At 39.4% G+C, this 12,200-nt stretch overlaps 1 protein-coding gene across 1 annotated transcript in view; it reads right to left on the reverse strand.

Annotated features, from left to right (window-relative positions):
- Positions 1 to 4,432: 4,432 nt before the first annotated feature.
- The window catches only part of LOC121956787 (carbonic anhydrase-related protein 10-like), a 208,771-nt gene continuing 201,003 nt past the window's right edge, over positions 4,433 to 12,200 (reverse strand). Inside the window, exons 8-9 of the mRNA XM_042505171.1 lie at positions 11,252 to 11,426; positions 4,433 to 4,455 (exon numbers count right to left, since the gene is read on the reverse strand). Coding sequence (XP_042361105.1) covers positions 4,433 to 4,455; positions 11,252 to 11,426 — 198 coding nt within the window. The remainder of the gene's footprint in view (positions 4,456 to 11,251; positions 11,427 to 12,200) is intronic.

Raw genomic sequence — 12,200 nt, forward strand, 5'->3', positions numbered from 1 at the left:
ATGAACAAAAGTAAGAGAACATCTGTTCATATGTTCATATGGCCCAGTGTGTCCCATACATGAATGGATGAAGTGGAGTCCATCAGCTCTGATCACATGGGGCTAAGACCTGTGTACCTGTTCCAACGGCTGCTACCTGATATCTGTGAGTCAAAGGAACCCTGTGATCATTGGCTGTAGAGCAGTTTCTTGGGTGGATCTTGTCTTGCGCAAGCACATGAAGAACATGTATGAGCATGTTTAAACAGATGACGCACTTCACATTCCAGCTAATGGTTTCATACTGTTTCACTGATCTTTAGCTGGCAGATTTGAAAAAAAAAACAAACAAACCAAAAACCCCCAGGTTTGCAATGTTTTAGATCTCAAGCATACGCACAGCGTTTGATGAGAAACACTCAATATGAACAAGAAAACTCCACAGGACCTCTTTAATATTTCACAAGGAGGTTAAAAAGAGGATTAGTCATGCCGTCATATTGCGTCATATCAACACATGCGCAGTGAAATCTGCTCTGCACTTCCTTAAAGGTTCAATAGCAGGTGCACTGTCACAGGTCCTTGGGATGGTTGATTCATTTCACTGATCTGTCTGCAGTTGGCCTTGGGTTGGAATATATGTAGAAACATGGTGAGAATTACAATTCTGCAAATATCAAAAAGATCCTCAATAAAAACCCATAAACAAATGCTTTTTGTATTAAAGTGTTCAGTTGCCATCCATTTGAGTGCATTCAAACAGTTCTGTCAGGCCAAATGCACCCAAAGAGGCTAAAAATAGTGCCCCTGAAGAGCACATAAGGGCATACTGAGCCTTTATTTCTGGCGCTGTCTGCTGTAACCCTCCGATATTACACTGCGCATGTCTCATACCCCACAACTCCCATGGGCTCAAAAAGTGCCCCAGCCTCTTTGGAAAAGCCTTGATATTTCAGAGACACTGAGTTTGTATTTTTTAAATGATTAATTGATTTGTGCACAGAAGAACGAATGCATCACTAATCATAGTAATATGATAATGTGTTTTCCTCTTAACACCAGCAGTTTAATTCATCAACATAACTTAAAATGGCTGAAAACTTATTTTGAAATTAGACTTTTATGTATGCCCTCACACTGCGAGAGACTCCACAACTGTTAATGGAAGTTGTTAATGGAAGCCGGTGACATGATGCGACAAACTAATGCCCAACACTTGTCGCTGTGGACAGGCGTGACGTGCTACAAACGAAAGTTGAGCTGACCTCAACTTTTTTTAGCGCTCAAATGACCCAGTTTGTTTTTAGCTGTGATACTGTTTTAGCTTAGTTAGCTAACATTAAGCCAGGTTTTTGTGCATTGCAATAAACAGGGATGCAGTGTGGCGGTGAATTTGAATGTTACCAAGGGGCTCAGACATTGATCATAAGCACAGATATATTATGACCAAATACAAATTTTAGATGCCATTGAGGTGCTTTGTGGCAAGTAGCAGACACACACACTGTGACGACATAACTAGAAAAAAAACTTCAACAGTGGCCGATATCAGCTGGGCATGTTGTTGCTGTGTTGCTCGTAGTATGAACACAGCTTTATACTGTAGCACTTTGTTAATGCTGGCTAACATGAACATGAGTTTCACCTTGCTTCACTCTGGTTAAATCTGACTCTTGCGCTGTGTTTGAAACTGTCCCCTATCATGGATATAATGCACTATATAGGCTAGTGTGGTCGCCATTTTGTAGTGGTGTTCAAATTCTCAGTGGTTAATTTAATCCACTATATATTGCACTATAAAATACCCACAATGCACAGCAAATCTGAGCGTACATATGATGTACCCTACATTTAACTCCCTTATACTGTAATGCAATGTGGCCATGTATTTCTGGGGGGAAAAAATGTAGTGTCCGAAATCTCATTCGTTATTCCCTATATAGTGCACTATTTAATACACAATATAGTGAATAGTGAGTGAGTGAATGAAGGGATGGTTTCGAACACAGCTTTTATGTCTAAGTCCCATCCCCCTTTGTTACTGTTGCTATGACTGTCAAGCATTCTGTTCACATGTGTCACACACAGAGTGTCTGATCTTGTCCTGAACAGGTTTTTTTCTAACTTAATGGCATATAATAATGTAATTGACTGCTTCCATGCACCTTGGCCTTGGGATTTACTTTTGTAGGTAGAAAGGTAAGCTGGTCAGGCATGCTACCACCAATTACAGTTTACGCTACAGCTAAAAGACCCACTGTCATCCATTCCTTCCACTTATCTGTGCTCTTGTGTTTTTGGTTTTGTCTGGGTGAAAAAATAATCCAAACTTTGAGACACTAAGTATATCTTCTTACAGCTCGATGTCAGCATGTGTACAGATTCAAAGCTTGACAGGTCTGTTGTCCCTGGATCTGGTTGTAAAGCTGTGATTGGACAATTGCTGCTCTGGGACCTGATGCCAGCCAGCAAGTTTCCACTCCAAACATATCAAATGGTGCCACTCTGTCAGTGCTTTTGGGTATGAGGGTGATGCGGCTGGACAGCATCAGATGACACAGCTTGGACAGAACTGGGGGCGTTGGAAGGCACCAGGCGCATTCACATGCAGTGCGCACAGGTGGTCAGAACTGGTCACATGTGCATGACATATTGAAGGAGGGGAGGTGGATGGGTCCCACAAACAACTGACTTTGGAATTCTGGAGATCTCTTCCCTCGTGAATGAGTGTTTTTTTTCTTCTGCACCTTACCATGTGCCTCTTTTGACTAAACAAAACCATCCTTGACTTTGTTGCCTAATCCTAACCATCCTGCCAGTCGTGTTGGTTGCCATGTGCTGTTGTGTGAACATAAGACCATACAGTGTCATCCCACCATGTGCATTTGTTGACATCACCATAATGGCATCCCAGAGTGTAAACAGCTGACACAAAAGAACACCTAAAACGTCATAAGTATAAATGCAGAAGGTCACTGACAGAGCGGCACCATGTGATGAGTTTGGACGATAACGTATTGTGCCAACTCAATTCTGTCACCACTTTTTAATTAAATACCTTGTTAATCATGCAAAATGAATGACCTGTTTCTTTACAGTGATATCCATCTGTTCAGGGCTGTGAAATGTCAGAGTTGCAGTTTCTCCCCTTCAGCTCTGTAACCAGGACTTATGATGGTTGGATAGGTTGTGAATGAGTTATGGTCATTTTCGTGGTAAGCAGTGCCCCTTGCAATATTTACTTGTTGATTGTGGTCATGTTTTTTGATTAATCGTTTTCATTTATAGTAAAAATGTTTGTATTCATCCAAAGATGCTGTATATCACATCAAGATGTTAATTAACTCAAAACTCATGAAGTTCTATTCATTTAACTGTTTCTAAAACAATAAAAATGTTGGGAAATCTAGTAGGCGGCCCTTGACAGTCCAAGAGACATTTTTGTAGAGCTAATTGAGCTGAACTTGTGTGTCAGTTTTCAAAACAATTGGGTGTATGGTGTGAGGGGCGAAGCCCTTCCAATATTGGCCTTCATTACAGTGCCACTATTTGGCTGATTGTGAACAGTTTGGGTAAGGATGTTCAGAACACTGTTCCAGATATTTCCATTGAGTTTTTTTTGAATAATCTTGGATAATGATCTATGATTATGTGTGGCCATGCCCACCTCCGCCAATAATATGGCACATCAGATTTTGCATGCATACCAATTTTGGTGAAATTTTGCTATTTTTAGGCTATTAGGCTATTTTTTCTGCCCCCTGGCAGGCTCAAAGTGCTTTGGTTGTCTTCTGTCTTCCTTAAAGTCCCATTCTAAATATATCTACCAAAATTTATGATACTATGTAACATGAAATTCACACATTTCACGTTCTTTGGAAGCATACCTTCTCGTAACTATTTGATATTAGAACCAGCATATTTTTATATCTCCCATCAAACCACAGCTGAGTGTTTGTTTCCAGGGGTTCAGACCATCAGTGGAAATGGAATAATTCCTACAGTCAATGGATAATCACCTTCATTTTTTCCTTGTGTAGGCAGGATATGAATATAGATGAGCATACTGTAGAAAAGCAGCCAAATAAAATGATGACAGTCTTTACATCTCCAATCTTTGTTGGTTAACATGCCAAATAAAAACACAGTAAAGAGTAGACGTCAGAGTCCTGAGGTCTCCTCCAGTGTAGTCTGTCCCCTCACTGTGCTGGCCCATGAGGTGTGTCAACATTGTACATGTGTGGCAGGCCATCCAAGAACAATGTTTGTAGTTTGGTCAGTTGAGCTCAGCTGAGATCACTTTGTTTCAGCTGTCTTTAGTAAAGTGCAGCACTTTTGCTTCTCAGTCAGTTTCTGACAAACAGCACGCTCAGCTCACTGTAGCAGTGAGAAATAAACTTGATGAATTCTGCCTCTCCTCTGGTGGCGCTGCAGCCCGACATCTTTTCATCTTCTACTTCAGGAGCCACTGATTCACTGAGGGAGAGAAGAGAAGAGAAGAGAAGAGAAGAGAAGAGAAGAGAAGAGAAGAGAAGAGAAGAGAAGAGAAGAGAAGAGAAGAGAAGAGAAGAGAAGAAGTAGGAGATAATTAGTACCGAAGGATAAGCAGTGTGGAATAAAATAGAACAAAGGGGTGCCTCAGGTTTCACAAGTTGTGCAGAGAAAGACAAAGTGAAAAACAGAATGTGTGCATGAGAAAGGAGAATAAAAGACAAAGGTAACTGAAAAAAAGGCGTGTTCCAGTTCCAAACCATGGAGTATGGAGTACGGAGTATGAAGTGCACTCAGGGTAAAGTAATGAAATTATGTTCACTCAAACCAGTCAGTGACTGAATGCAGTACACTCCCCCGTTTTACTAGCGTTTACTTTGAAAAAATTAATGTTCAAAGCAGGCCTGGTTGCCCGAATACTTCTCTCTCTGAACTGTGGCCATGATTTGTTGCATTGTGCTATACTTTGCACATTTACACACATTTGTAATACAATTTTCAGATGTCTTTTATGTCATTGAAGGCAAAATTATAACATTCAAATCACTGTTTTGCTTGACAGACTCCCATTCACAAAAAAGCATTTTTCTCAGCTTTCTAGAAAAAAAGTGGTCTTTTTGATGAAACTAGCCTCTATTCAACTTCCGATAAATCAAGAATGGAACAAGGTGCAAACAAACGTTTTTTTCCATGACGAAAAGAAAAGTTTCTGCTTTCATTTGAGCTATTCAGTGTTTTCAGAGTCTTTGTACAAAATATTCTGTGGGTCTTGAAAGATGACTCAAAATGGCCAAAAAAGCTGGCACAAGCCACTTTCCATTATATAATAGGGCTGGCACTCAATGAGTTAAAAGACAAAACTTTTTTTAACCAATCAAAGTTAATCATTGAGACCTACTTGGCATGTCAGTGCCCAAAGACCCAGCTGTTAACATAGACCTAAGAGAGAAAACAAGAGTCAAAAAGAAAATGCATTTTCAGTAGAAAACACTTCTGAATGCTGACAGCTAAAATTAATTTAAAAGTATTGCTAAATGCAGAAATAATATGCCTGAAAGATCTGATATCTGGCAGAACTGGAAGCATAAATCTAAGAGAATCTATGAGCTGAAATACTTCCCTAGAAAAGCTGGGGGCTAATCTGGTAAATAAGGTGGACCTTCAAATGAACTGAAAATATTAAAAGAAAATGTGCTTTGTATGCTACTTTTAAAATAATAAAAGTAGTAGTATAAAATGTATAATACACACAGTGTCCTTGAAGAGCATAAAGCCTTTGAAAAGTAGCTGCAAGTATGCAGAAGTAGTAGTCTCTCAAAAAATGTACTTTAGAAGTCTAATGACTTTGTGACCTTTTTAAAGCATAAAAGAGATAACCTATGAACATGGAGCTGTTAAAAAAGATGGAATTAAAGTAGAGTGAGGATTTGAAGATGTGTTTAATCCCTGCAATGACTGAAAATTTTAAAAAGCATTAAATTCAACAACATTATCATCTATGGGCTTTTTTTTTTTAGAAATCTCAGGTTTGTCTGGGACCCCTGGTGAACTAATTTTGCCATCTGAGGGTCTTTTAAATTCTGACCTTTTAAAATTTGTCATTATGTCATTATCAGGAGGCTTTTCTTTTTGAAAATTGCCCTGTCCCGCCCCCAACTTTAACAAGCTCAACTGTCATTTCTGAATGATTTTAATGACCTCTCAGATTTAAAAATACTCCTAGAGGAAGGGGACAGGACATTGATATCTTACTGTCCAATTTGTATCAGCAGTCCATAACTTGGAAGACAATGAATGACACACCTAGCACTGGTCATGTTAGCACTGGGATTTACACCAAGTAGCTGGTACAAAGTCTAACTTTTTGTGATTTTTTTATAGTTAGGTCTGTATATTATTATGACAAACATCCTGAAGGCACGTACAGGATGTGTATTATCAGTGTGACTGTCTTTCTCTTTATAAAATCTTACACTGTTGGCTAAAAGTGGTTTCAGACTACAGTCAGTGCATTTACATGATATTGTAAAAAGTTGAATAGTTGTGTTATTCCTTAGTCCATGTTAGTCTAAAACTGCACTTTTAAAATATACGTAAACATGTTTGTCTGATTGAATCAGACTAAATAGAATTTCTCAAAAATGGAAAAACACACCCAGATAATTCGATTGGAAGTCGAGTTATTCTGTCGTTATCACCTCAGTCGCTCTTTAACTGGACTCTGTGTTCTGAGCATGCTCCTTGTTGCCACACCAGCCTATCAGTTAGGGACTGTTCATTACTTATGAGGAGGGAAGGTGTGCTGCAAAACGGGTTAGGCATTAAAAAAACTAAATTTAACCACTGAAGAGGGATTTGTGTTTTTAATTTAGGTAACACCCAAGCCTTCTCCTTCCTTTGATAAATAAAGTACAGTCTCACAACACCAGCCCGGAAGCTAAGTGATGTCCTGCTGTGGATGGGGCTGCAGCAAAACATATTTTAGCCACCTAAAATAGTGGTGGAGCTGCATAGTGGTGAATAGTGGAGCTGCAGTAGAGCAGCAGCTCCACTATTCAGCGGAGTAAAATATTTTTGATATAACCGCTTCAAATCCCTGTTGGTAAGGGCTGTCTTTCAGCATGGTAAAGAGGTGAAAAGATTCTAAATATAACACCTAAACTGATATTGTTTCTTTCAGTTGGCTTGAAACTAATCAATGAAGGCAGAGTTTACTCAGCATTGTTTGATTATATGTTTATGTGACGCAGCAGTTTTCTTCTCCAAAGTTACTGTAAATTAACAGTTGTGATATTCGGTCTATAGCATAGACTGTATAAATATAGAGGTCTATAGCAACTAGCTGAAAGAGGGCATATCTCTACCTGCTGTGGAGGAGGTGGACATACATCTGTCAATAAATTGATTCTCTCCCAGTGCTTGTTTATTGGGACAAGAACAGTAAGCCAATTAAATGGCCTAATCAAGCTAAAACTGCAGCTCGACTAAACTGTGTATGTTAACATTCTGACTGTGTTCTCTGTGCTCTTTGACTGTGAATACAAGAACTCCTGTTGCAGCTTTGTGTTGTGGCAAGTTATTATCAAAGAGAAGCCGAGGACACAGAGTCCGTTCGATGTTGTGGAGAACATGCTGGCCTTGATCATATCGATAACAAAGATATTCGTAAAGCACAGAGCACTGCGAGCATACATAGACTCCCACACTCTCCACGTAACACTTCCACAACTGCGGTGTGTGTATGTGTGTGTGTGGTGCACCAGCTTTCTGTTCACCTATGCACCCCCAGTTATAAATTCACACAAGCAGACAATACACTCCCACACATACGCATCTTTTTATTTCCATATGTGTCTTAGGCTTCGTTCTGAAATCTCCCTCTCTGTTTCATTCTGTTTTCATATTCAGGAGACTCTGCTGACACAGAGCTATGCTCAGTCAACCGTCCTGCCTGCCCGAGGCAGTTTTAATGATCACCTGTACCTATACTTAGAAGTACCTTTCATTGACTTCTCTCAGTTGCTCACAGCTAACCTCAAGTTATTTCAGACTCAGACTTTTCAGCATCACACATAAATATCTGTCCCTGCTGCTGCTGGGGGTCAAAACGCACTAATATATTTCACACAGATGGGATCTGCTGCTATGCTCTTTAACCCATTGAAACCTGGATACAGTTTCCATGCCTTTAAACCTTAAGGTGGTTTAATTTCTCTCAAATTATTAAATGTTGACAAGGAAATTACCTAAAAATTAGTTTTCAAAAAGAAGGGAGGATAATGAGACAATTATCCAAATAAAGGAAAAAAGTCCAGAAAATTATATTTAGAATTATAATAATTTATATCTAAAATTATGTTACATAATTTATGTGTATATATATATATGTAACATTTATCCAAATAAAGGAAAAAAGTCCAGAAAATTATATTTAGAATTATAATAATTTATATCTAAAATTATGTTACATATATATATATATATACACATATATAAATTTAGTGTAACTTTCGTACAAATTGTTTGCTTATTGTCAGGCCATGTCTTGTAAAGTTGCTAGGTCATTTCCTTGTATCCTTTTACTATTTTCGTGCAATTTTGGGACATTTCCTACCAAGTTGGCCATTGTCTTTTTTAGTTTAAGTATTGAGAGAAATCAAATCAATTTGCTTGGGCTTCAAAGGGTTAAGCTCATTTTGAAAAGTACATTTAGAATGATTTCTCCTTGTTCCTGCATTTTTCTCTCTGTTTTACATCACTGCAGATTGTATTTTCAACATTACAGTTTACACACAAAACCTTACACAAGAGTGGCCAAATCAATCATTTGTTGCACTGTGTTTATTCAGGAAACACCTGCTCTCAGTATAATTAACTCAAGTCATCACAACCTAAACTCAAGAAGAACACCTCTCTCTAGGTGCAAAATGCCTCAAAATTGTTAGCACATAAATCAGAACTGTGCAGATCAATAAAAATTGCCCAGAGACATGTCCTAACAATGTCAAGTCAGGTCAGTTTTATTTACAGCCCAATATCCCAGTTTTCTGTACAGCCTACAACACCCTCTGTCCTGAGACCGTCACAATGGATATGGAGAACTTCCCCAAAACACCCAATACCTAACAGAAAAAAAGAGGAAGGAATCTCAGGAAGAGCAACTGAGGATGGCTGTATGGAGACAAACCACATGACAAAATGGTACACAGAATGTGAACATATATGCAATGTAGAATTTGCAAGACAACAGAAAGGAAGGAAGACAACAACAATAACGACAAATAATCTTAGATCAACTTTGTACCTCCCTAGTTCACCATGTGCTCATACATGAGAGGACTATAAGAGGAGCTGACAGTCAGTGCAACCCAACCCAAGCTGTTATACAGCTGGTTCCACTGTCTGTACTTTCAGAAGGGAAAACTGTTCATCTGCCTTGTTACTGTGATACATGTGATGTTGTAGAGCATACAGACTGGAATGTCTGCTCTCAGTGCAGGTTTTACTGCAGTGATGGATGACCAAAGGTCAGTCACTGAGAGGGTCCATCTGTTGGAAGAAGGAGGAGACTTGGAGCAGAAGATTGTCCTGGGGAATGTGATGATTTGTCTTGTGTATTAATACCAGTTGTGGAAGAGATATTAGAAGGTAGAAGGTACATTTATTAATCATATTTTAAACAAACTTTAAAGAATGAAATGTCATTTGTCCTTGATCCTGCTACATCTTTGGAGTTGAAGGATTAGTTGATTAAAATCAGCAACTACTATGAAAATTCCATCTGGTTCTTTGGGCATGTTGCTGCTGGTGGCATAATTCAATTCCTGCAGTGCATTTTGCATCAGTCTTGTGTCCTTATGGCTCCCAGCAAGGTCCATCTATCCAGTGCAATTCAATTCTTTATTTAAGTTCTAACATGAAATTGTTAAAATACTCCACTACAAATAAAGACCTGCATTCAAAACTTGTATGTAAAAGTATGTAAGTACATAGAACACAGTTTAAAAGAAGCACTCTGGATTTTTCTCCAATTTTTGAGTTTAAGTTTTAAGATTTTTTCATGGACTCAGTAGATACATTTCTCTCAAATTTTGGTTGCAAATCTGTTCAAATCCATGTTAGTGAGCACTTCTCCTTTTCCAAGATAATCCAGCCACCTGACAGGTATGGCAAATCAAGATGCTGTTTAAACTGCATCATTACTACAAAGATGTGTCTTGGGATGGCCACAATAAAAGAACACAAACAGGCCATTTACACAGCAATGTTGCATGAAACATTAAACTGGCCTTTCGGTCACACATCAATGCGTTCTGGGGGCCTGAAAACGCAAACTTTTGAAACCAGGTTCCAGCGTGTAACCTTTTGAAAACACCCCCCACACTACAGATTTCCAAAATAATTCTCTGTTTATAGTTGGGCCATTCTCGTCTAAACATGGCCTCAAATGTGCAGTCTGATCACACAACACAATTTCACAGATGGAGTGTGCCATCAGCTGCTGACTGCAGGAATGTCCACCAGAGCTATTTCCTGTGAACTAAATGTTAGTTTCGCTGCCATCTCTGATAATGTTTATGTTAACTTGCCAGTACATTGGACCGGCCTCATGACCACAGACCACATGTAACCACACCAGTGCAGGACCTCCACATCCAGTGTCTTCATCTCTAAGATGGTCCACCTGAACAGCTAATACAATCATTAGTTTGCAAAGCCAAAGAATTTCTACACAAACTTTCAGTAACCATCTGAGGGAAGCTTATCTGTGTGCTCATCATTCTCACCATGGTCTTGACCTGACTGCAGTTTTTCCTCATAACTGACTTAAATGGGCAACTGCTCACCATCAATGGCGAATTTAGACAAACATAAAAGTTTTTTTTTTCTGTGCAAGGTGTGCAGTCACACTGCTCATGAATGTCACACTAGGCCCAGCAGCCTATCTTGTTTTTCAAAATGTAAATAGGACAGAAACCTTTACAAAGTATGATTGGCATTGACTGTTAAGAGATTTACGAGATTTACGGTCTCCACTGAGGTTTTCCTGGTTGATTAAGGGAGTGGAAGGGGTCCATAAGCCTGAGAGGTATGATAAATATGACTTAAAAATATCCCCAAACTTGGCATAAGCAACTAAAAACTGTACTACTTGGCTGTAAAAGGATGAAAAGTGTAATCTTTCTTGGCATCCATTTCTGGCAGCAGAGAATATTTGATGATTTATTTTATGAATTTATTCAGGAAGAACACTGCGTCTGCCTGCCCCTCTCTACGTTACCTCTGTACTGTGGGCGGAGGGCGCGGTTGTTGGGGCAGTCGCGGCCTTGCTTGTTGAAGTTAATGTTGGTTCGAATGCACCGCTGCAGCAGGGGCTGGGGGGGGCGGGTGTTGTCGCTCATACTCAGGAAGATCTTGTAGGGCTCATTCTGGCTGAGGAGGCGTAGGGAGTGCATCTGTGGAGGAGAGATGGGGTAGTGAAAGAGTATGGGAGGAGGCTGGCATTTATAGAGTTTGTTTGAATTCAGCTTGTGCAGTTTATTTCAACAACACAAATCTTTTTGGTCAAAAAACAACCATTGCTGCCAGGTGTTCAAGTCATTAAGGTGAATTAACCTTTAGTTACTCAAACCACTAAATGCTGGATCCAAGTGGTGTGAGGGATATGTGACAAAAAAGGAAGTCTCAACCTCCCTTTAAAATACAAAATCAATACATTAGTCACAACTTCTCCCATGTGACTTCTCCCATCTACAAAGCTAATATCTGCAGTTATTTCTGTTAGGTATATTCACAGTGAACCACAACTCAACTTTCAATAGCATCACCCCTATCTCTAACAAAATTCTCTATTCTCTAACAAAGCAAGACAGTCAGTACGTTTACACGCACAGTTTAGTGGAGCTACGGGTATGGCTCAACTAGGCCATTTAATTGGACTACCTTCCTTGTCCCACTGAACCCTGTTCCAACTGGGATTTGAACCAGGGACCCTCTCACTGTGAGGCAACCACAAAGCCACCGTGCCGCCCCAGTCAAAACAGTTTATTTACAATAACTTCAGGGTAGAAGACCGCCGTGTCCTGCACATATCATAAAACAGCACTGAGCAAACTCCGCCTTCACTGATTCATTTTAAGCCACCTAAAATCAAAATCAGTTTAAGTGTATGCTATATTTAGAATAGGCCTATTTTCAGCACTTGCTGTCAGACAGCCGTTACAGACATT

Source organism: Plectropomus leopardus, chromosome 17 (assembly GCF_008729295.1).
Source record: "Plectropomus leopardus isolate mb chromosome 17, YSFRI_Pleo_2.0, whole genome shotgun sequence".
Classification (NCBI taxonomy): Eukaryota; Metazoa; Chordata; class Actinopteri; order Perciformes; family Serranidae; genus Plectropomus; species Plectropomus leopardus.